This window comes from Aulostomus chinensis, chromosome 15 (assembly GCF_037954235.1).
Source record: "Aulostomus chinensis isolate RoL2024-O1b breed Wild chromosome 15, RoL_Achi_v1.0, whole genome shotgun sequence".
NCBI lineage: Eukaryota > Metazoa > Chordata > Actinopteri > Syngnathiformes > Aulostomidae > Aulostomus > Aulostomus chinensis.
This window is the reverse complement of record NC_141334.1, coordinates 19,476,151-19,497,074: the sequence shown is the minus strand read 5'-3', so window position 1 is coordinate 19,497,074 and position 20,924 is coordinate 19,476,151. Positions and strand designations below refer to the sequence as shown.

The 20,924-nt window shown below is 43.4% G+C and overlaps 3 protein-coding genes across 4 annotated transcripts; 1 reads left to right on the top strand and 2 right to left on the bottom strand.

Moving 5' to 3' along the window:
- Window positions 1-239: 239 nt before the first annotated feature.
- Window positions 240-2,377, top strand: emc6 (ER membrane protein complex subunit 6). 2 transcript variants are annotated; one of them, XM_086226605.1, is made up of 2 exons: window positions 240-442; window positions 1,075-2,377. In XM_086226605.1, the coding sequence occupies exon 2, from the start codon at window positions 1,104-1,106 to the stop codon at window positions 1,434-1,436; it is 333 nt and encodes a 110-aa protein (XP_086082731.1). In that variant the 5' UTR covers window positions 240-442; window positions 1,075-1,103; the 3' UTR covers window positions 1,437-2,377. The 2 variants fall into 2 exon arrangements, with proteins under 2 accessions (XP_086082731.1, XP_086082730.1); XM_086226604.1 differs by having other exon boundaries at window positions 1,072-2,375.
- Window positions 1,729-10,421, bottom strand: p2rx5 (purinergic receptor P2X, ligand-gated ion channel, 5). The gene is made up of 12 exons (XM_086226598.1): window positions 10,197-10,421; window positions 8,987-9,137; window positions 8,684-8,755; window positions 8,497-8,572; window positions 7,271-7,355; window positions 7,044-7,124; window positions 5,564-5,705; window positions 3,727-3,854; window positions 3,548-3,641; window positions 3,402-3,467; window positions 3,162-3,250; window positions 1,729-3,080 (listed from the first exon to the last, which is right to left on the bottom strand). Exons 1-12 carry the CDS (start codon window positions 10,325-10,327, stop codon window positions 2,807-2,809), a joined length of 1,389 nt encoding a protein of 462 aa, XP_086082724.1. The 5' UTR covers window positions 10,328-10,421; the 3' UTR covers window positions 1,729-2,806.
- A 3,424-nt stretch (window positions 10,422-13,845) lies between these two features.
- LOC147249088 (polyubiquitin-C) lies at window positions 13,846-20,883 on the bottom strand. Its single transcript, XM_086226607.1, has 3 exons — window positions 20,727-20,883; window positions 18,554-20,205; window positions 13,846-14,660 (listed from the first exon to the last, which is right to left on the bottom strand). Exons 2-3 carry the CDS (start codon window positions 20,195-20,197, stop codon window positions 14,019-14,021), a joined length of 2,286 nt encoding a protein of 761 aa, XP_086082733.1. The 5' UTR covers window positions 20,198-20,205; window positions 20,727-20,883; the 3' UTR covers window positions 13,846-14,018.
- Between the last annotated feature and the right edge of the window lie 41 nt (window positions 20,884-20,924).

The window sequence follows — 20,924 nt, the reverse complement described above, 5'->3', positions numbered from 1 at the left end:
ACAATACACAACGAAACTTATTGCTTGGAGAGTGAGATTTTATCGCAGTAGAGTGAGTAAAACTAGACGTATGGGAGGAACCAACTCTGCTGAAGATTAGACCATCGTTCTAAAGACACTTTAATGTTTTTTACTAGAAATAAATCCTAAGGGTATGTGGGGTTTTCCTATTATGAATGTTATATATCCTACTGTCTTTGCAAGTGAATGCATCACAAGGTCGACTCCATTGAAATGACAACATCTTACCCACAATGCACCGCTTTGAGCATGGCCGATTCTGAGGAAGGGCTGTCGTCTGAACTAGAATAAATGTGGTGTTTCCTCGTCATATCCACTGGTATTCGTCAGAACTATCAGATATCTGACTAGAATTTTTTTTAATCAAAGAATGTGTTTGTAAACGCGCTGTCAGGAGCCGAAAAGACTGCGTGGAATTCTGGTGAGAACCTAATTTGCGTTTGCGAGCTAGCTTGGAGAGCTAACAGCATTAGCATGGCTGCGCTAGCCGAGGATAACAAAATTGCACACTTCAATGTGCTGTTTAGCTGTAAAGAGTTACATTGAAGAAAATCTAGATTGATCCAAGATCCCCCTGGTTGTGTTTGCTTGCACCTTCCCATTTGTAGCTCGTCATATTGCTTTATTGTGGTCTCGCAAAAGCAAAGACAACGATGTTAATCAATAGCTATGCATCCTCTGTCGTTAATGTTCGAGGGCTTATGATGTATCAGGGCCAATCAGCTGTCCTGATTTTGCGTTTCATTACCGAAGTAGTTTTTCAGACATACTGACGTCCAAATTAAGCCTGTCCAGATTTTTAACACAAGTGCAAGAACTCTAATCTTAGCCTCGTTATATAGACTTGGGTCACAAAATGTCATATAAAAGAGATGTTGTATATCAAGCACTGAAATGATATCATAGTTGCTATTATGTAATATAGGAGTTAAAATCTACTAAGTAGTAGACTATGCTGTCAAATATAGAATATGCTTTTCAGAACTTTGCTTAGTTAACTTTGAGCTGATGTATGCATCTAATGAGGTAAACGTGTCTGCATTTCTCCAGCAGCTTCCTGTGAAAAGACTAAGTGAGCCAACATGGCAGCAGTTGTAGCCAAGCGTGAGGGGCCTCATTTCATCAGTGAAGTTGCTGTGAGGGGCAACGCCGCAGTGCTGGACTACTGCCGCACCTCTGTATCAGCTCTGTCTGGAGCCACAGCTGGCATCCTGGGCCTGACGGGACTCTATGGCTTCATTTTTTATTTCCTCTCCTCATTTCTACTGTCTTTGCTGCTCATACTCAAGGCTGGACGGCGATGGAACAAATGTTTTAAATCTCGGAGGCTGCTCTTTACCGGGGGCCTGGTCGGTGGTCTTTTCACTTACGTCCTATTTTGGACTTTCCTCTACGGAATGGTGCATGTTTACTAATATGACACATAACCTGATATATCCTTAACTAAAGCTTAATAAACCAATAATGTCTGCACTGCTGTTTGTAGATTGAGTTTTGGTTATTTTTCATTATGACCTGATAAAATAGAGAAAGAGTACTCCTCCTTGACCATTGACTGTCATTATGTTGAACCTGTACCCTGTCAGTTCCAGGTTTAGAACTGCTTTAGAGAGTTGTTGCGTCAGTTGTAGTAAAATACGATTCCTGATCAGAATAAATCCCTTTGTAAAACTTGTTTGCCTACATTATTGATCAGTTAGGGGACACTCATGAGCTCTATAATTTATTTTCAACAATGAAGAAATTAAACTTACAGACAAGGGGACAGGTGGAAGAGTTCATGCACTTCATTAAAACCAGTACATCACCAGTGTATCACAGAAACACACTGCATTCACATTTTCCAAGAGCCAGTTCTTAGTTTGATGTAGCCACGGCATAGTTACATACAGCAGCACAGACACGTGCTTAACATTGTTTCCCACTACAAAGCTGTTTTAAGACCTTTCACACATTTTTCTGTACCTCTGTAAGAGGAGTTTTAAACAATTATTTCATGCCAGCAAAATTATTTCTGTCATGGAGACCCAACAAAGATGTGCTGTTGTCATAAAAGGTTGGCACTGGAATAATCAATTCAGTTTTCCTTAAGCAACTTCCTATCAGAGCAATCGTGATGTTTTATGAAGAGTTCTAGAGCCACATTCACCACACACTTAAGTCGTGATGAATTTATCACCTCTGGGATTTTTGCTGCTATTTGCTACCTTTGTTTATGAAATTAAAATGTTTTGTCTGATCAACAGCCAAAAATGATTCCTATTTGGGGATGCAAGGATGTTAAGCAGGAAAGTGCACTCAGCAAGAGTTGTAGTGAGGCGCTAACCACCGATGGGAGACTTCAAAGATGGTAAAATTGACTTGTATGTTGTTTCAGCCCTCGAGCCTTCAAGAACAAATAAATTCATATACATTTGGAATGGGTGACAGTTTTTCCCTCTCTGTTGACATGACATGACAGCATGCAATGAATACTTCGTAAATGTTGGATAGTTTACCTGGAGCAAGTACGCCAAACTTACTCAGCATGATGATGGTACTTCTGTATCATTTATGGACCTGATGTTAGCTCCACAAACTGGAAGTCTGAACCAGCACCTGAAAACTGCCTTGCTGCATATGTCTACATCAGCGTCCTGGCCCAGGTACACACTACATGACACTTGTCTGGACTGACATCTTCAGTCAGATGTCACTCAAGCAGCATGTGAGAGCTGAGTATCAGCCTGACTTGTAGTTCCATCCCCTTCAAACTAATCAAGACCACTTGCTCTGCTTGCAAATTTTAATAGAGAGGGGAGAAAGTGATGTGATGCTTTGGCTCCGCTCCTTGTGGAGAGAGAACAGCAGAGTATCGCTGTCCTGTGTTGCGTGGGATGGTTGGACCCCGTTTCTCCATGGTTGGTTGGCTCTCTGCAGCGGGAGCAGACGCCGCAATGGCTGCTTCAACATCCTCCTGCCTTTTGATGGAGTTGGCAGCCTCTTTGTTTGCGGCTGATTTCCTGGATTTCCTCTCTCGCTGAACTGCCTTCTCATCCTTGGATTTGTTCCGCTCTCTCCTGGTACATACAGTAGAGACAATCCAATGAATTACATAATCATGGATTACAATGTGACAAGAAAGCTACTCTGTGTCATACTTGAAGTTGATGATTTCAAACTTCCTCTCACGATAAAAGGAGCTTGTGTTCATCATGTACAGCAGAATCATATCACAGACAAACGCCCCCTGAAAGAAAGAAAACGTTTTTGGTTTTTTTCAGCGGCTGAGAAGGATCGATTTTGCTTCTGGTTATGGTTCATGACCTTCTTGGCGTGACAGTAATCACACACTAATTACTAACTGACACATCATCAACAATAGCAAGTAGGTTACTCACTATACCCAGTAGAGCAACTCCTGAACCAATGGCAATTATTGTGGGAACAATGCTGAATTTGCCAGCCTGAGAACACCAAAACAGGCCATCAGTACCATAAAATAAATGTTCTTTACTTGCACCAATTGCTGATGTCATTGATGTACCTGGCCGTTGGTCATTATATCGAAGCGAATCCCATAAACTTTATACAATGTGCGGTAGTTTGTACCATTTTCATCCATGTAATACCTGGCGTATCTGGAAGGGAATAAAATTATAAAGTGTAAGAGAGGAGAGTGAAAGATGAGACATGGAATGGAGGTGGCATTCTGACGGAACGTACCTGAAATTGTATCCTGATGTCACTGAGTTGTTCAAGTCTAATCGGATGAAGTTATATTGTGGGTTACACTGTGAATGGTCTTTATCCAAATCACAGTTCCACTCGATTTGAACACCAAGGGACCCACCCTGATGCACCAAAACAGACGCTATAAGGTTAGGTTATGTACGTTAGGGAGTTACATGACATCACCCAATGATTGAGAGCCAAATCTGGACTTGTGTACAACGTAGTCCTGATTATTTGAGTACCCTCAAATATGAGCCTTGACTTCACAAAGACTTCTGTCAGTGCTGCATTACTTCTTTGTGCCTTCAGAATGAAGAAAGAGTCAGACACGTATATTTAGCTAGGCCACCTATGGAGTGCCGAATGTAAAAATTCGGTTACAATTGAACTGATATATTTTCAACATTTAGCTCATTTTCCTCACATTTGAGACAGAAAATCATGTAAAACAACATGTTATGTGTAATTGTCAAAAATATGTTCATATGTAAAAAATAAAAGTTAAATCTAAATGTTAAATGTAAATCTAAATGTATTGCAGAGTGTAAAGCTAAATATTTAGAAAATATTTAAATCACCAAGGAAACCACGACCACTGCAGTGTCTCAAATAGCGTGACCCCGCCTACACCTCTGACTGTGCATCATGGGATCAATAACGTAAGATGAGACGCTGTGAAACGAGGTGAAACACAGGCATGGCTGGTTCTCTACAAATAGGAGAGATTGAACAGGTGGTTCAATGGATGGATGGAAGTTCAATGATGCTGCCATGAACGAGTGTTAAACCAGCAGTGTTATAGTTAGATCATTTTTGGCTCAACTGTTTGCAGATTACTGAGCATATGACTGGATAAAGAAGATGTGGATCATACTGAACATCCATCCATCATCCATTTTCTACCATTTATCCTGTTGAAGGTTGTGGGGTGGGGAGGCTGGAGCAAATCCCAGCAGCCTTCAGGCGTGAGGTGGGGCTCACCCTGGACAGGTCACCAGTCCATCCCAGGGCCAACACATAGAGACAGACAACCATTCACTCTCACAGTCATACCTACAGTCAATTTAGAGTATCAATCAGCCTCGTCCCCTCTTGATGTCTTTGGACTGTGGGAGGAAGCTGGAGTACCAGAGAGAACCCACGCAGGAACAGGGAGAACATGGAGACTCCACACAGAAAGATCCCGTGCTCAAGCCGGGGCTCAAATCTGGAACCTTCTTGCTGTGAGGCGTCGGTGCTGACCACTGCACCACCGTGCCACCCTCATACTAAACAATGTGAGTGTAAGTTTGTAAGCTGATATTTTTGGACATATTTTCTGTTGTTTGTAGTTGGTAGCCATGGGACGCTATTAGCTTCTAGCTAAATATATGTGTCTGGCTCTCTCTGCATTCTAGTGACGTTCATGAGCTTAAGACGAATATATTTGAGTACTTTAATGAAAAAAATGTACTTTTGGTGAAGTATGTCACTGTGGGGAGTTTTTCCGAACATCATGATGTGACACTGAAGTTGAACTTTGACCTTTTACAATGTCATCACCTCATCATTTCATATTATGAAATATGAAAAACATGGATCAACCAAAAATCTGTCAAATAGCTCATCCTGCCACCTGAATGAACACTTGGTACATTGCATGCTGTTTGCTTGTCATTAGTAAAAATGCAATGATTTCACAGAAACTGAAGAAACTGACATTTTACATTTTTAACCGTAAACACTATCAGCAAAAGCAAATCAATTATGGAACATTATCAAATGACTGAGAGGAAGCCAGGCCCCATAATATCTCCCACACAGTGTCACATAATTGTCAAATGGTCACCTTCCCAGCCATGTCCTGGAAATCATGTCCAGTCCAGCTGACCAGATCTCCAAGGCGGAAGATGGGGCAGTAGGGATGCTTCTCTCTGTCGTAGGAACATCTCTTCAAGTAGCCGTCACCTGAGGTTTCAAGGACATTGGACCTACGAGGTCAAGACAGCAGTCAGGACAAACGTGCACTAGATTTCCAAGAATTGTCTCATTTCTTAAATGAACCCTTTAAGCAAGAGCCACAGAACAGACATAAACCTCCACTGAGGTGTAGGAGATCACTCAGTTATGTGACAGACACACAAACTTGCCACATCCTGACTTTGACCTTTTTCCCTTTGCATCTTACAAAAAAACTACACTAAAGCTAACACACTGCATTCCAAAAACAGCCACTTTCCTGATTCAGCTCTATGCCTTGACACAGAATATGATTCAAACATCATCCATTCATCCATTTTCGTCTGCTTATCCTGTTCAGGGTCGCTGCAGCCTATCCCAGCAGCTTTCGAGTGAGGAAGCTGGAGTACCAGAGAGAACCCACGCAGGAACAGGGAGAACATGCAGACTCCACACAGAAAGATCCAGGCAGGAGCCCGGACTCGAACCCAGAACCTTCTTGCTGTGAGGCGACAGTGCTCATCACTGCACCACCGTGCTGCCTGCTTCAAACATCATCATACCTTATATTGACTCACAATTTGGGGCTTTCTTGTTAAATTGAAAAAGAAATTTATCGGCTAGGATCCAAAGATCAGAACTCCTATAAGAACATGGGGAAAAAATTGAAAGATTGTTGTGTTTAGCGCAAACACTCTCGCATTTTCTGGAAACTCAGTATGAGAGTGTTTCTAATGAGTGCCAGAAAGATTCTCCTCCAGTGAGCAGGTGAAAATTTTCCGGCGAGCTCCAAAAAGCTTATGGTGAGCACAAAACTATGAAATTTCAGAAAAGTTTTCCACTCACCAACAGCAGCATACACAGTATAGTGCCTATCTGTGCATCCATCCTGACACACTCTGGTTTGAAGCTCAGAGCCTTGCTCAGTAACTGTGAGACACAGAGCGTTGCCAGCCTTTTCAAGTAGCACCTATTAACAGGGATTTGTATTACCTACAAGCCCAATTAACCCAAAACATATCAAGAATAGTGAGGAAAGATGAGAGAGATGTCTGGTGATTAGAACGAGATCATGTCTTAGAAATTAGCCATGACTTGTGGACTTGAAAGAGCATGGCTGTGTGCTGGCCCCCTGTCTCATCTGACAACTGTCCAGGCCAAGGCCCGCTGTCAAGGACGTCTCAGATGACTGTTTCACTGCCTCGCTGTGTGCAATGCACAGGCTGGTATAAATAGAGGGCCCTCTGTACCCTAAGATATTTAAAGCAGCCATTGGGGCATGCGTATCATTAGACTCACTCGGCGATCTGTGTTATGATGCCCCGAAACCAGAGTAGCACCACCAGTCAGCACCACTTCAAGCCACTTACTTGGAGAATTCAAACTTTGGAAACCTGATGAAATTCTTAATGTAGATGGTGAAGTTTTCAGCTTCGCTCAGTAAAGGCTCTCTGGAGAGGAAAAAGACATACAGAGAAGCTGCAAGATGTCATCAAAGAACCTGTGGAGTTTATTGCTCCTTGTGAGGGAACTGAAAAATGTGAACGTAGAAGCACTAAGTTCTGCTCTGGGGGGGGGGGGGGGGGGGGATTCTCACGCAGGTCTCTCGTTGTATTCAACAGGACACCAAGCCTGAATCTCGCAGGTCCCAGTATCATTTCTGCACAAGCCAGTCTTGATTCCTGATGGAGAAAGAAGATTTAGAAATAAAACCCTAAAGCACTTATATTGTGTGTATTGTTGTATGAGAAAATATATATAATTATTATTTTTATTGAAACTTATCATTATAAATGAATAAAAATGTGATTACCGGTATTTTGTGATACATGGTGACTTCACATTTACATTAGTGATTCACATATAAAATCTATTGTCGAAGACAAAATAATAACTAGTGCTCTAAATTCCATCCATCCATCCATTTTCTTCCACTTATTCCTGTTAAGGAATGGCCTGAGCCATTCTGAAGTACCGTCAGGCTCAGGCCCTATTATGTTTGCTCGTTCTGATTATTATTTGTGTTTAGTTTGTGGAATATAAAGTACACATAGTATGTATGTATATATATATATATATATATATATATATATATATATATATATATATATGGGTTGGGGTTAGCTAACCGAGTCTGCTCCTAAGGGGACGTGACAGTTTCATGTCAAAGATCATACACCATGACAGTACAGCAACGAGACACAGGGTATTTAACTGCATCCAGGCAAAGATTTTGAAGCAGACTGGGGTTTCAAGATGTGCTGTTCACACTCTCTTGAAGAAGCACAACAAAATGGGAAACATTTAAGACCGCAGTGGAAGCAGAAGCAGTGGTCAGCCAAGGAAATTTAGTGCAGGAGATTAAAAACACATTAGAAATGGGAAGTTGTGCATCAGTGCCATCAGCTCAGAACTAGCAGAAACCAGTGGGACCCAGGTACACCAACATACTGTCCACAGGAGACGTACGGCTGTTGTGGAAACGAGGCCAAGCAACTCAAATACGCATCTGGGGTGCAAAAAAATGGCACTGGTTGTGCTGGACTGATTAGTCAAAATTTTAAATATCTGACTGTAGCAGAAGGCAGTTTGTTCGATGAAGGGCTGGAGAGCAGTCAGTGTCTGCATGTAATAGCAAAGAATAGTGGAGGTTCCTTGCAAGCACGGGGCTGCATTTCTGCAGACCGAGTTAGGGATTCGGTGAGGATTAATGGTGTCTTCACTGCTGAGAAATACAGGCGGATACCCACCCTCAACCCACAGATGAATACGTAAACTTGTTATTGACGGTTTTTACATTTCACAAGAGCAATACAAGCTCACCATGACCAGCAATTACAGTCTCTCCCTCAACGCAGTCTTCATCACTTAGACATCGTCCGTTTGGTACCTTGACACTCTGAAACAAAATAAACATTGCTGTATTTGAAAATATCTCCTGTTGCGAGTTGGGCTCTTCAGGATGTGTTCAAAATGAGCTGATGAGACCAATCTTCATCTGTGTACTCACCTCAGCACAGAACCCCAGCCTCTGATTGGGGGTCTCTATGTAATTTGTTACTATGAAAAACACCTGCTCACCCTACAAAATACAATTAGGTCCAGGAAATAAGATGGAAAGCAAAAGGTTAAATAAATTACACTCTGGAGAAGTTCAATTAAGCGAAATCTGTGAAGACAGACGAAGCTAATGAAGGCATGCAATGGTAATCTCTCCTGACAGGAGCACAGTTGCAGATCCTTAGTTTTCCTCTGTGCTCTGAGATTGCCTTCAGTGTTTACACAAACTGTAGATACACATTCACATAAATACATTTGGAGGTATGACGTAGTCCTCAGCGCTCCAGAGGCGAAGCCCAGTCTCAGAGCTGTTGGTCAGGGTAACACCTTTGAGCTTGGTGATGACAGAAGACTGGATGGTCTCCTCTCTCTCCTGGTACCCTTTCTTAACCACAAACACCCACCTGTGAAATGGGTTACACACTAAATAGCAGTATTTGAACATCACGTTTTGATGTCAGCACGTGTGCCTGCGTGCATGCTTGTGTGTGTGCGGTGTGACAGTCAGCGTAGCAGCCTGTTTTAATATTGAGACTGTCAGCACACATTGTAACTGTCAGTGGGGGCTTTCACAAGCAATTATCAGACAAAAGGAGAAATGTTAATGGTTGAGTGTGTGCTGTGTCACATAATAACATCTACGGAACTACACACACACACGTCCAAGCATGCTAACCTCACCGGATGCAAAATGCACTAATGTCTACCAAGTGGAACGGCAATGAAATTAGTACAGCTCTCCATAAGATACTCGACACATAGAGCCATGCTGAGTCTGCTGCTGCAGCTGCTCACCGTATCAGCTCATCATGTTCCCTTAACTCCGATATCTATTATTAGGTCATTAGGTGTCATTGTAAGTATTTCTTTGAACCAAAACTTGTATTCGCAAATCCAACAGTTTTGTCTGCTGCGGTACAGTCTCTCACACAGAAAGATGTAACACAGTCTAGGAGTATTTATACAGATCCCTAAAAGAAACACTTCACCTGAATCTCTTGGATTATTGGCGTCTCAGAGACGCCAATAATCCAAGAGATTCAGGTGAACCGCAAGCTAAACTTTTGTATTCACCAACAAAACTTTCACAATAATATATTTTATTCACAAACGTCTTTGATTTTTGACTGTAGGATGAAGCAAATATAGCGGCAGTAGTACAGACCGTCACAATAACTGTTCCTGGCACCTACTCTGTTTTCATACACCGACGTGACATCATCACCAAGCAGGGTGGTGCAATAGGATAACCTCGTGTGTCTCTGCGACGCACTGTCATTCATTACTCAAAGACATCTCTTAACAGTTTACTTGTTCAACCGAGCGCGCGCACGCACACACACACACACACGCTGCAACTTTAACAAAGCGACACACACACACACAACCAACTATTTTTAACTTTATGAATCACTTTCTAAAAGGTTAGTCAGTGAGAAACGGGGTCATGCAAAACGCCTCACCCTATGATGTACCCCAGCACGGCCAGCTGGTAGAGCCTGAACAATATTCCGATTCTCCTGTTCTCAGCGATGACGTACTTCTCAGTCTTGTAGTTGAGGAGAGACACGAAGAAAGCTCCCCAACCTGCCATGTCCGCCGCGCACGGTCAAGCAGCCGAGTGATTTATACAGCTGCCGTAGTTCACTTTTCAGGAGGCGGGCAAGCCCTCCGACGGAGGGCTACAGAGCTACACAGCGCTCTGGGGGAGGGGGGGGGGGGGGTGCTGTCCCCTGGGTTGTCCCCTGGCAGGCTTTGACTGCAAATTCATGGTTTACAATTGTCAATCAATTCACAGATTTCAATAATTTGTTTATCCTCTAAATCCCCTGTTGGCTGCCTGTAAAACTATCTGTCTTTTTATCTTCTTTTTCTTCTGGAAAAAGAACATATATGTACGCAGGGTGTGTAGGGGGGGCCCCATGAGCTGCTTGTGAACACCTGCAGGAAAAAAGTCCTGAATCCTATAAATTATTTGGAACAAGAATAATGAGTGTGGCAGGCTCTTTCTTACCAGATTTTGTTCAGCGGAATAAAATAAAACAGTAAATTCCAAAGCCTTCGATGTCTTTAAACGGTAGGTGCCAACGAAAGGCTTCAGTAGACCACAACGGTTGCCACAGATATTACACATTACTATGCTAAAAAAAGTGAAGTGTGAAGTTTAGTTGTTGAAGGTGAAAATAAAGAAATAAATATAAAAAGTTAAGTGTCTGTGTGTGTGTGTGGGGGGGGGGGGGGGCGAGAGCTGGAGCCTATCCCAGCTGCCTTCAGTCGAGAGGCGGGGTTCACCCTGGACAGTACGCCAGGTCATCGCAGGGCCAACACAAATAGACAGACAACCATTCACACTCACAGTCACACCTACGGTCAGTTTACAGTCGTTATTCTCAACATGTGGGCCGTGGCCCCCTGGTGGGCCGCGAAGGTATTGCAAGTATGCCGACAAATAATTTATAGAATGGTGTAATTTTTGGGGGGGGGGGGTGGAAATGTAATTATATAAAAATAAAAATATACCGAATTATATTTTAAATGTTAAAACTCAGTTACCTTTAAAGGGATATTAAAATGTTTAAATATTATTTTCATTATTTTGTTTTGTGTTTCCTTCAAGTATTAGACCTGTGACAGGCAAAAGAGCGAGAGGAAATTTTGTTGTTATCGGCCGGACCACTTAGCAAAATTAATCTTTTCTGAATCATTGCATTGAAATGACCTGTTAATATTATCTTGCACTATTTTATACTCTACCATTTCTCAGTAAAACTGTTTAAAGTGAACCATAGCACTTGGAAACCATATAGTGTCTGTTTCTGTAAAACATCTGAAACACTGGGTTGAAAAGTGAAAGTTTCGTTCAGTGTTTCAGAGCGTTTTCTGCAAAGTAACTCAGAACTAGTAATTGTATGAAGTATAATGGGATTTACAACTGGTTAGTCTATAATGTGACTCAGAACTGTTTCTGTAAAGTATCTCAGAACTGGAAATTGTTCTAAAATGGAATTTAGAACTGGTTATTCAGAACTTGAAATAGTGAGAAGCAACATTAAGGTCCCGAATGTGCTAAATATTCTAAAAAACAATGCCCCCCCCCCCCATCTTTACGTCCCACTGGATGAGGCTGGGAGGCCCTTTTTACTTCTTTGATGTCTCAATGACATGAAAGCTTTGATGTACCTAAACTTCTTAAGTTTTGATGAGAAGAAAACTGACGTGATAATCTTGGTTCCCAGTGGCTCCTGTCCACGTCCCACTGTTGGCTTGGACCCCTAGGCACCTTTAGCCACCAGTCTCCAACCTGGGTTTTAAGATGGACAGTGAGTTTAAATTAGATTGCCAGATAAGCGCGGTGGTAAAATCCTGTTTTTTCCACCCCAGGGAGTTGGCAAAGATGAAGCCTTTTCTTTCACCGCAGCACTTTGAGTCTAGGATCCATCGACCCATCCATCGTCTCTATTTTGGAATCAGCCAGTCCTCCCTGTCACGTCCTCCCTGGTTCAAAATGCTGCTGCTCGAATGGCAACTGGCACACGTGAACGAGAGCACATAACGCCAATCCTGGCCTCCCTCCACTGGCTGTCTGTTCATTTTAGAGTTCATTTTAAGATTCTTTTACTTGTTTTTAAGTCCTTAAATGGTCTTGCCCCACCCTACCTCACTGAGCTGCTCCACCCTCATGCTCCTGCTCAGTGCCTCTGGTCAGCAGATCAGCTGCTCCTGGAGACACAGAGGTGTAAACCAAAGCTCAGGGGGGACAGAGCCTTCTTTATTGCTGTGCACAAACTTTGAACCCCCTGCCTCTGCACATCAGGCATTCCTCCTCACTGTCCATTTTAAGACCATTCTTAAACCTACTTTTTTTGTGGCTTTTGACCCAGCATGAGACGTTAATTCTTTTTTTCTGTTTTATGTTGCTGCTTTGTTTGTAGTTTGTTTTATGTTTTTACGATTATTCGTGCCCAGCACTTTGTGTCAGCTGTGGTTGTTTTAAAGTGCTTTATAAATGAAGTTGAGTTGATATTTTATGAAAAGCGCCCTGAACGGCATTTCTTGTATAAACAATGCTTTATAAATAAATAAATGAATAGATAAAAATGAACTAAATTCCATCGCATCATACATCTTCATTTTACAGCTGTTTAAACTTCCCATTTAGCTTGATTTAACCATTTCTGATATGTAACTTAGAATCGAGGCCGGCATGATGGTGCATTTGCACTTCTGCCTCACAGCAAGAAGGTTCCAGGTTCACGCCCCGGCTCAGTCATGGGATCTTTCTGTGTGAAGTCTGCATGTTCTCCCTGTTCCTGTGTGGTTCTCTCTGGTACTCCAGCTTCCTCCCACAGTCCAAAGACATCAAGAGGGGACGAGGCTGATTGATACTCTAAATTGACCGTAGGTGTGGCTGTGAGTGTGAATGGTTGTCTGTCTCTATGTGTTGGCCCTGTGATGGACTGGTGACCTGTCCAGGGTGAACCCTTCCTCTTGCCAGTAAGCTGCTGGGATAGGCTCCACCCCCCTGTGACCCTTAACAGGATGGATAGAACTTAATATCTTAATGATCCTGTTCTCTGCATCTTTATTTTTAAAACCCTGTTTAATGGTTACATAATTAACCACATACATATAATCCTGTCTTGTACGTTTTAAGATAGCAGCACGCACAATTGCAGCGGCTTGGAGCTTTCCATTTATTTCTTTTCTATTTTTGATACTGGGCAGCTAGAGGATTGACCTTACAAAATTTCATTGTGTTATGCAATGACAATAATGATTATTCTGACTGTTTAAATACATGTTTTATAGCCAGTAAATTTGAACTTGCTCCCTGCTCATACTTTCTTGCAACCATATGGACCAGCTGATTATTGAAGCAGTAAACAGCATTGTTGTGTGGGTTCCATTTTGAATAACTACTCTTTGACATGATCATCACTAATCTCTCACTGCCTCATGGATAAAATGGCTTCACAGCTTCTCTTGTTGCTAAGGATGTCCACCCTTAGCGGTACAATACTAGGGTTGATCCTGACAGGTCAGAGCCCTCAGCTGAATATCACTATAAAGTAACTGTTAATGTATATTGGACAGAACACTAGAAAGACTGAGTTACTTTGAGGATAACGGACTTTATTTGACCAGGAAATTAAAAAAAAAAAAAAAAAAAAAAAAACTACTAAGCATTCAAGTTTTGGCCAAATGTGCTAGAACCACAACATTACAATCAAGCCATTTTCTTATGTTAGGTGGCCATGTAATATTGAGTAAGACCATGGAATGTTTTACTGGCCACCCCTCAGACGCAGGACCAGGTGGAGGGTGGACTCCTTCTGGATGTTGTAGTCAGAGAGGGTGCGACCATCTTCCAGCTGCTTGCCAGCAAAGATCAGCCTCTGCTGGTCAGGGGGAATGCCTTCCTTGTCCTGGATCTTGGCCTTCACGTTTTCAATGGTGTCACTGGGCTCCACCTCCAGGGTGATGGTCTTGCCGGTGAGGGTCTTGACAAAGATCTGCATGCCACCCCTCAGACGCAGGACCAGGTGGAGAGTGGACTCCTTCTGGATGTTGTAGTCAGAGAGGGTGCGGCCGTCTTCCAGCTGCTTGCCAGCAAAGATCAACCTCTGCTGGTCAGGGGGAATGCCTTCCTTGTCCTGGATCTTGGCTTTCACGTTCTCAATGGTGTCACTGGGCTCCACCTCCAGGGTGATGGTCTTGCCAGTGAGGGTTTTGACGAAGATCTGCATGCCACCCCTCAGACGCAGGACCAGGTGGAGGGTGGACTCCTTCTGGATGTTGTAGTCAGAAAGGGTGCGGCCATCTTCCAGCTGCTTGCCAGCAAAGATCAACCTCTGCTGGTCCGGGGGAATGCCTTCCTTGTCCTGGATCTTGGCCTTCACGTTCTCAATGGTGTCACTGGGCTCCACCTCCAGGGTAATAGTTTTGCCAGTAAGGGTTTTGACAAAGATCTGCATGTTTGCACCTGATAGGAGACAAATTAGAATTTCTTAATTATATTTTCACATGCTTCCCACTGACACAAATAATTTTTGAGGCCAATATTCAATTGCGCCTTGCATTTTACTAATATAAAGTGCGCTGCGACATGACGAACGTTTTTACCCGTTTTGACAACAATATGCGTGTTTTTCTAAGCCAGGCTAACAACTTATCTTCCTGAGGGCACCAGCAAAGAGCTCACTTCCGCTTCATAGCATAAACCTTTTGGTAGGAAGCCGGTGATTCTCGAACCAGCGCCATTTTGCACATTGTTGTTTAACCTTTTTCTTTCAGCGTTGCCCTAATGGACGATTCTTCTAGAAACCTGTCGATTTGTCCCTAGATAGCTTAAGCGACTTCATTTCGCTTTACTTCTGTCTTAAGTTTAACAATCTATAGTTGAGATACTACAATATTCGCGAGCCTTCATACATCGTAATTAATGTTTTCCGTGTTTAATGTTAGCTAACTACGTAGTGTTACGTTGTGTTCGCTAGACGATGTTAGTCATTACGTCAGGTCGTGTAAAGAAGAAAATTTAGATGAAAGCTGTATAAAACACAACGGATAAACATTATTTCACAGTGATTCTTTTTCTGTACTTACGGTTATTTTTGTAGACACGTGAACACTTGAGACACAGTCAGTCCTCGTCCTGAACAGTAACCTTAGTCACGATGACGGTGGTATTAGTACTCGACACGTCATCAACTAGTATTCATCCGCCGTTGAAAACAGTTCCCAGACTTTGACAGTCGTCCTGTGGTTCAACATTAAGTTCGTTTGGTTTAATTGTTCTGGAATTCTCGTTACTTTTCGAATATCTGTATCAATGAAACTATACAAGAATTATTGAAGTCTGCCCCAAAGCAGTTGAAAGCTTGGGGACTTAAATTACAACACAAATATTACATTAAAACCAGCCAACCTGTGATAGTGACATAACCTACCATGTTTATTCAGTATGTGTTACAGAATATGTCCATGGTGCTCCAACATACAATAATTTATGTAGGATATAAGGAAAACAAAAAAATCATCTTGAACAGTCATGTAGTCAAGACACTCCTGACACATATGTTTCATGTGTGGGCAAACTTACCTGTGCTTGCCTCTTGAGCCTGCTGATGCATGTTGTGATATGTGTGTGTTTATCAGTGGTTGATGTCTTCTTTTTCTGAAAATTATATTGTCGATGGCAGCACGGTGGTGCAGTGTTAAGCACTGTCTCCTCACAGCTCCGGATTCAAGTCCCGGCTTGGTCACAGGATCTTTCTGTGTGGAGTCTGCATGTTCTCCCTGTTCCTGTGTGGGTTCTCTCTGGTACTCCAGCTTCCTCCCACAGTCCAAAGACATCAAGAGGGGACGAGGCTGATTGATACTCTAAATTGACCGTAGGTGTGGCTGTGAGAGTGAATGGTTGTCTGTCTATAAGTGTTGGCCCTGTGATGGACTGGTGACCTGTCCTGGGTGAACCCTTCCTCTCACCTGAAGGTTACTGGGATAGGCTCCACCCCCCTGTGACCCTTAACAAGATAAGAGGTAGAAAATGGATGGATATTGTCCATGAATTGGAAACTGATGGGGAATATGCTGTACAATTTTTTTCTTGTCAGGACAAATTCCTTGACGGTTTTTCCCTTTTGGTTAACACAAGCACAAATTTTCAACAGTTGCAGCCGAAAACCAAAACAACAACAACAACAACTGCGTTATCAAGCACATTTCTTTTTGCCAACTGCCAAAAAACAATTTTCTTCTTATTATTATCCATTTCCCTGAAATAACTTCCTGGCAACACCTCTAATCCCGCTTTTAGGCAGATTATCTGTGGTGACGTGATCACCGTCACACTCCAAACCTCATGAAGAATATACTGTAAATGCTGTGACAAGGTAGCTAACTTGAAGACAAAAATGGTAAATGGACTCAAATTATATAGCGCTTTTCTACCTTAGTGACACTTAAAGCTCTTTACAGTGTCATCTCATTCACCCATTCACTCACACACTGATGGTGGAGGCTGCCATGCAAGGCGACAACCTACTCATCAGGAGCAATTATGGGTTCGGTGTCTTGCTCAAGGACGGTTCGACATGGTCACCGGGGTAGAGGATCGAACCAGTGACCCTTTGGTTGCTAGATGGCCACACTACCCCTGAGCCATGCCGCCCAAATGAATTAAATACAGAGAAAAAGTTCAATCTCATGATGTAATAATGAACTTTATTCTTAAAGGAATTTTTTTTGTAAACATGCATTAATGTGACCTCAAAATAACTTAACTGATGGAACAAATTCTGTCTTATGGCCTAAAAATAATTAAAAAAGAATTTCTGTGGCAATTCTCAGGCAATAAATTCAATTTACATGAGTTATCGTGAGCCATTTACATAAGCATTGAGAAGCTTGTCGCTGACGTCAATGTAACTGTACAGGTGTACAAGTCATATACTTCTCTCAGTCCCTGTGTACTGTTTACTGTATAACTTGTGAAATAGGTTAAAATGGCCATGTGTACGATTGTCTCATGGAGCATCACCAAGTCTGTTTTAGAAGCAATATTGGCATGTTGTGTGTGATCATGGAATAAACATGCACATTCAACAGAATTCACCTACTATATTTTTAATTTTGCCCAGTAAATTAATATTATATACAGATTTATGCATTATATATTATGTCTGGGGCAGCGCGGTGGTGCAGTGGTTAGCACTATCGCCTCACAGCAAGAAGGTTAAAGGTTCGAGTTCCAGACTGAGCATGGGATCTTCCTGTGTGGAGTCTCCATGTTCTCCCTGTTCCTGTGTGGGTTCTCTCCAGGTACTCCTGCTTCCTCCCACAGTCCAAAGTCTCCAAGAGGGGATGAGGCTGATAAAAGGCTGACTTCGTTAAAGGGGCTTTTTTTTTTATCACTTTGCAGAAAAAAAGCCCCACAGTGTTACTATGATCATCCCTCCTCCATCACCTCTAATGGGTTGGTTGAACAGGAAGTAACTGGCAAATATGCTGCATCTAATGACAACCCTATAACACGCTGTCACGTGACATAAGTTTTATAGTCCAAAGTACATGGGGAGGGGGGGATTGTGTTGAGTTATGGCTATGGTAAGGCAGCTCCCTCTAGTGGGGAGCACAATGATTTGCTCTATGATTTTGTGTCTCAAGCCAAGTGGCCTCTGACCAGAATGTTTAAAAAGGGTACTTTCAGCAGTAGTACTTGCTTTTAAGTTCAGTCTGACTCCCTCACCCCATCATTGAAAATAAAATCACTGGGAAGATGCTAGGCTTAACTAAGACATGAGAAATACAAACCTGTCCAGTTATATTCAGTACAGAGACATTTTCACCATTTGACTAAACTCTCCCATGACATTTAAGATAATGGAATATACTTAGTTTAAAATAGAATGTACCACAAAAAGTGACAGTCATCCTGATGGTATTCAGTAAATACGGCAATGCAACAAGAATCCAGAGATAAATTTAAATCACTTTATTTTAATGAGTGTCCAACATTTTCTTTTCCAAAGTTGGTGCGTTAAACATTTGGTCAACAGAATGGAGCACTTCACGTCACAGAACTTTAACACAGCAGGTGGAATAACATCTTAACATGGAATACTGATGCACTTCACTGGCCACCCCTCAGACGCAGGACCAGGTGGAGGGTGGACTCCTTCTGGATATTGTAGTCAGAAAGGGTGCGGCCATCTTCCAGCTGCTTGCCAGCAAAGATCAACCTCTGCTGGTCAGGGGGAATGCCTTCCTTGTCCTGGATCTTGGCCTTCACGTTCTCAATGGTGTCACTGGGCTCCACCTCCAGGGTGATGGTCTTGCCAGTGAGGGTCTTGACAAAGATCTGCATGCCACCCCTCAGACGCAGGACCAGGTGGAGGGTGGACTCCTTCTGGATGTTGTAGTCAGAGAGGGTGCGGCCATCTTCCAGCTGCTTGCCGGCAAAGATCAACCTCTGCTGGTCAGGGGGAATGCCTTCCTTGTCCTGGATCTTGGCCTTCACGTTCTCAATGGTGTCACTGGGCTCCACCTCCAGGGTGATGGTCTTGCCAGTGAGGGTCTTGACAAAGATCTGCATGCCACCCCTCAGACGCAGGACCAGGTGGAGGGTGGACTCCTTCTGGATGTTGTAGTCAGAGAGGGTGCGGCCATCTTCCAGCTGCTTGCCGGCAAAGATCAACCTCTGCTGGTCAGGGGGAATGCCTTCCTTGTCCTGGATCTTGGCTTTCACGTTTTCAATGGTGTCACTGGGCTCCACCTCCAGGGTGATGGTCTTGCCAGTGAGGGTCTTGACAAAGATCTGCATGCCACCCCTCAGACGCAGGACCAGGTGGAGCGTGGACTCCTTCTGGATGTTGTAGTCAGAGAGGGTGCGGCCATCTTCCAGTTGCTTGCCAGCAAAGATCAGCCTCTGCTGGTCAGGGGGAATGCCTTCCTTGTCCTGGATCTTGGCCTTCACATTTTCAATGGTGTCACTGGGCTCCACCTCCAGGGTGATGGTCTTGCCAGTGAGGGTCTTGACAAAGATCTGCATGCCACCCCTCAGACGCAGGACCAGGTGGAGCGTGGACTCCTTCTGGATGTTGTAGTCAGAGAGGGTGCGGCCATCTTCCAGTTGCTTGCCAGCAAAGATCAGCCTCTGCTGGTCAGGGGGAATGCCTTCCTTGTCCTGGATCTTGGCCTTCACATTTTCAATGGTGTCACTGGGCTCCACCTCCAGGGTGATGGTCTTGCCGGTGAGGGTCTTGACAAAGATCTGCATGCCACCCCTCAGACGCAGGACCAGGTGGAGGGTGGACTCCTTCTGGATGTTGTAGTCAGAGAGGGTGCGGCCATCTTCCAGCTGCTTGCCAGCAAAGATCAACCTCTGCTGGTCAGGGGGAATGCCTTCCTTGTCCTGGATCTTGGCCTTCACGTTCTCAATGGTGTCACTGGGCTCCACCTCCAGGGTGATGGTCTTACCAGTGAGGGTCTTGACAAAGATCTGCATGCCACCCCTCAGACGCAGGACCAGGTGGAGGGTGGACTCCTTCTGGATGTTGTAGTCAGAGAGGGTGCGGCCATCTTCCAGCTGCTTGCCAGCAAAGATCAACCTCTGCTGGTCAGGGGGAATGCCTTCCTTGTCCTGGATCTTGGCCTTCACGTTCTCAATGGTGTCACTGGGCTCCACCTCCAGGGTGATGGTCTTACCAGTGAGGGTCTTGACAAAGATCTGCATGCCACCCCTCAGACGCAGGACCAGGTGGAGGGTGGACTCCTTCTGGATGTTGTAGTCAGAGAGGGTGCGGCCATCTTCCAGCTGCTTGCCAGCGAAGATCAACCTCTGCTGGTCAGGGGGAATGCCTTCCTTGTCCTGGATCTTGGCCTTCACGTTCTCAATGGTGTCACTGGGCTCCACCTCCAGGGTGATGGTCTTGCCAGTTAGGGTCTTGACAAAGATCTGCATATTTAGACCTGTGGAAATATTGTACCAGCACGTCACACAATTAGGGAGTATTCTCCACAGGTAAATTCTCATACTCTAAAATAGGAATACCAACAGACAAGTAAAAGTAAAGTAAATTTGAGAGAATAATGAAATAGAGAAGCTACATAATCATGGACAGTGTAGCGGCCATTCCAGACCTAGCGCCATTTTGAGATCAAAATGACCTCCCTTTTGTTCAGCTTCCTACCGCCCTATAATGGCGATAGTGCTGGAAATGTTGAGTCATGGCTGTGGCGTTGGCTGTTTCCTCGGTAAAACTCATGTATCTATATATAGAAAGCTGTTATATATGACACTGTACGATTTCGTATTACATTCACGTATTTTCTGATCAAGTACGAAATCAGCCGGCATTTGCAATGATTGTATTTCTGTCAGTAAAATCGACGGGATAATTCCCCTAAACTCAGTAACTATTAATTTCAACTGATCTTAAAAGACACCATAAATCAATATGTATCTTACGAAATGTTAAAATACTACTTACGGTTGTGAAACACAGTAAAATTGAAGTTCTTTCTTTTTCCATACACAGGAGTTTCCGTTCAGGGTTCCGCAGTAGATCTGCCGCAGTACGGACGTACTGCTCTATATATCAGTCTGCATGCGTCATGTGACAATATGCATCCGCATTTGAAAGTAGTTCATTTTTCTCCATAGCTACTCATTTCAAAACACGATTTTC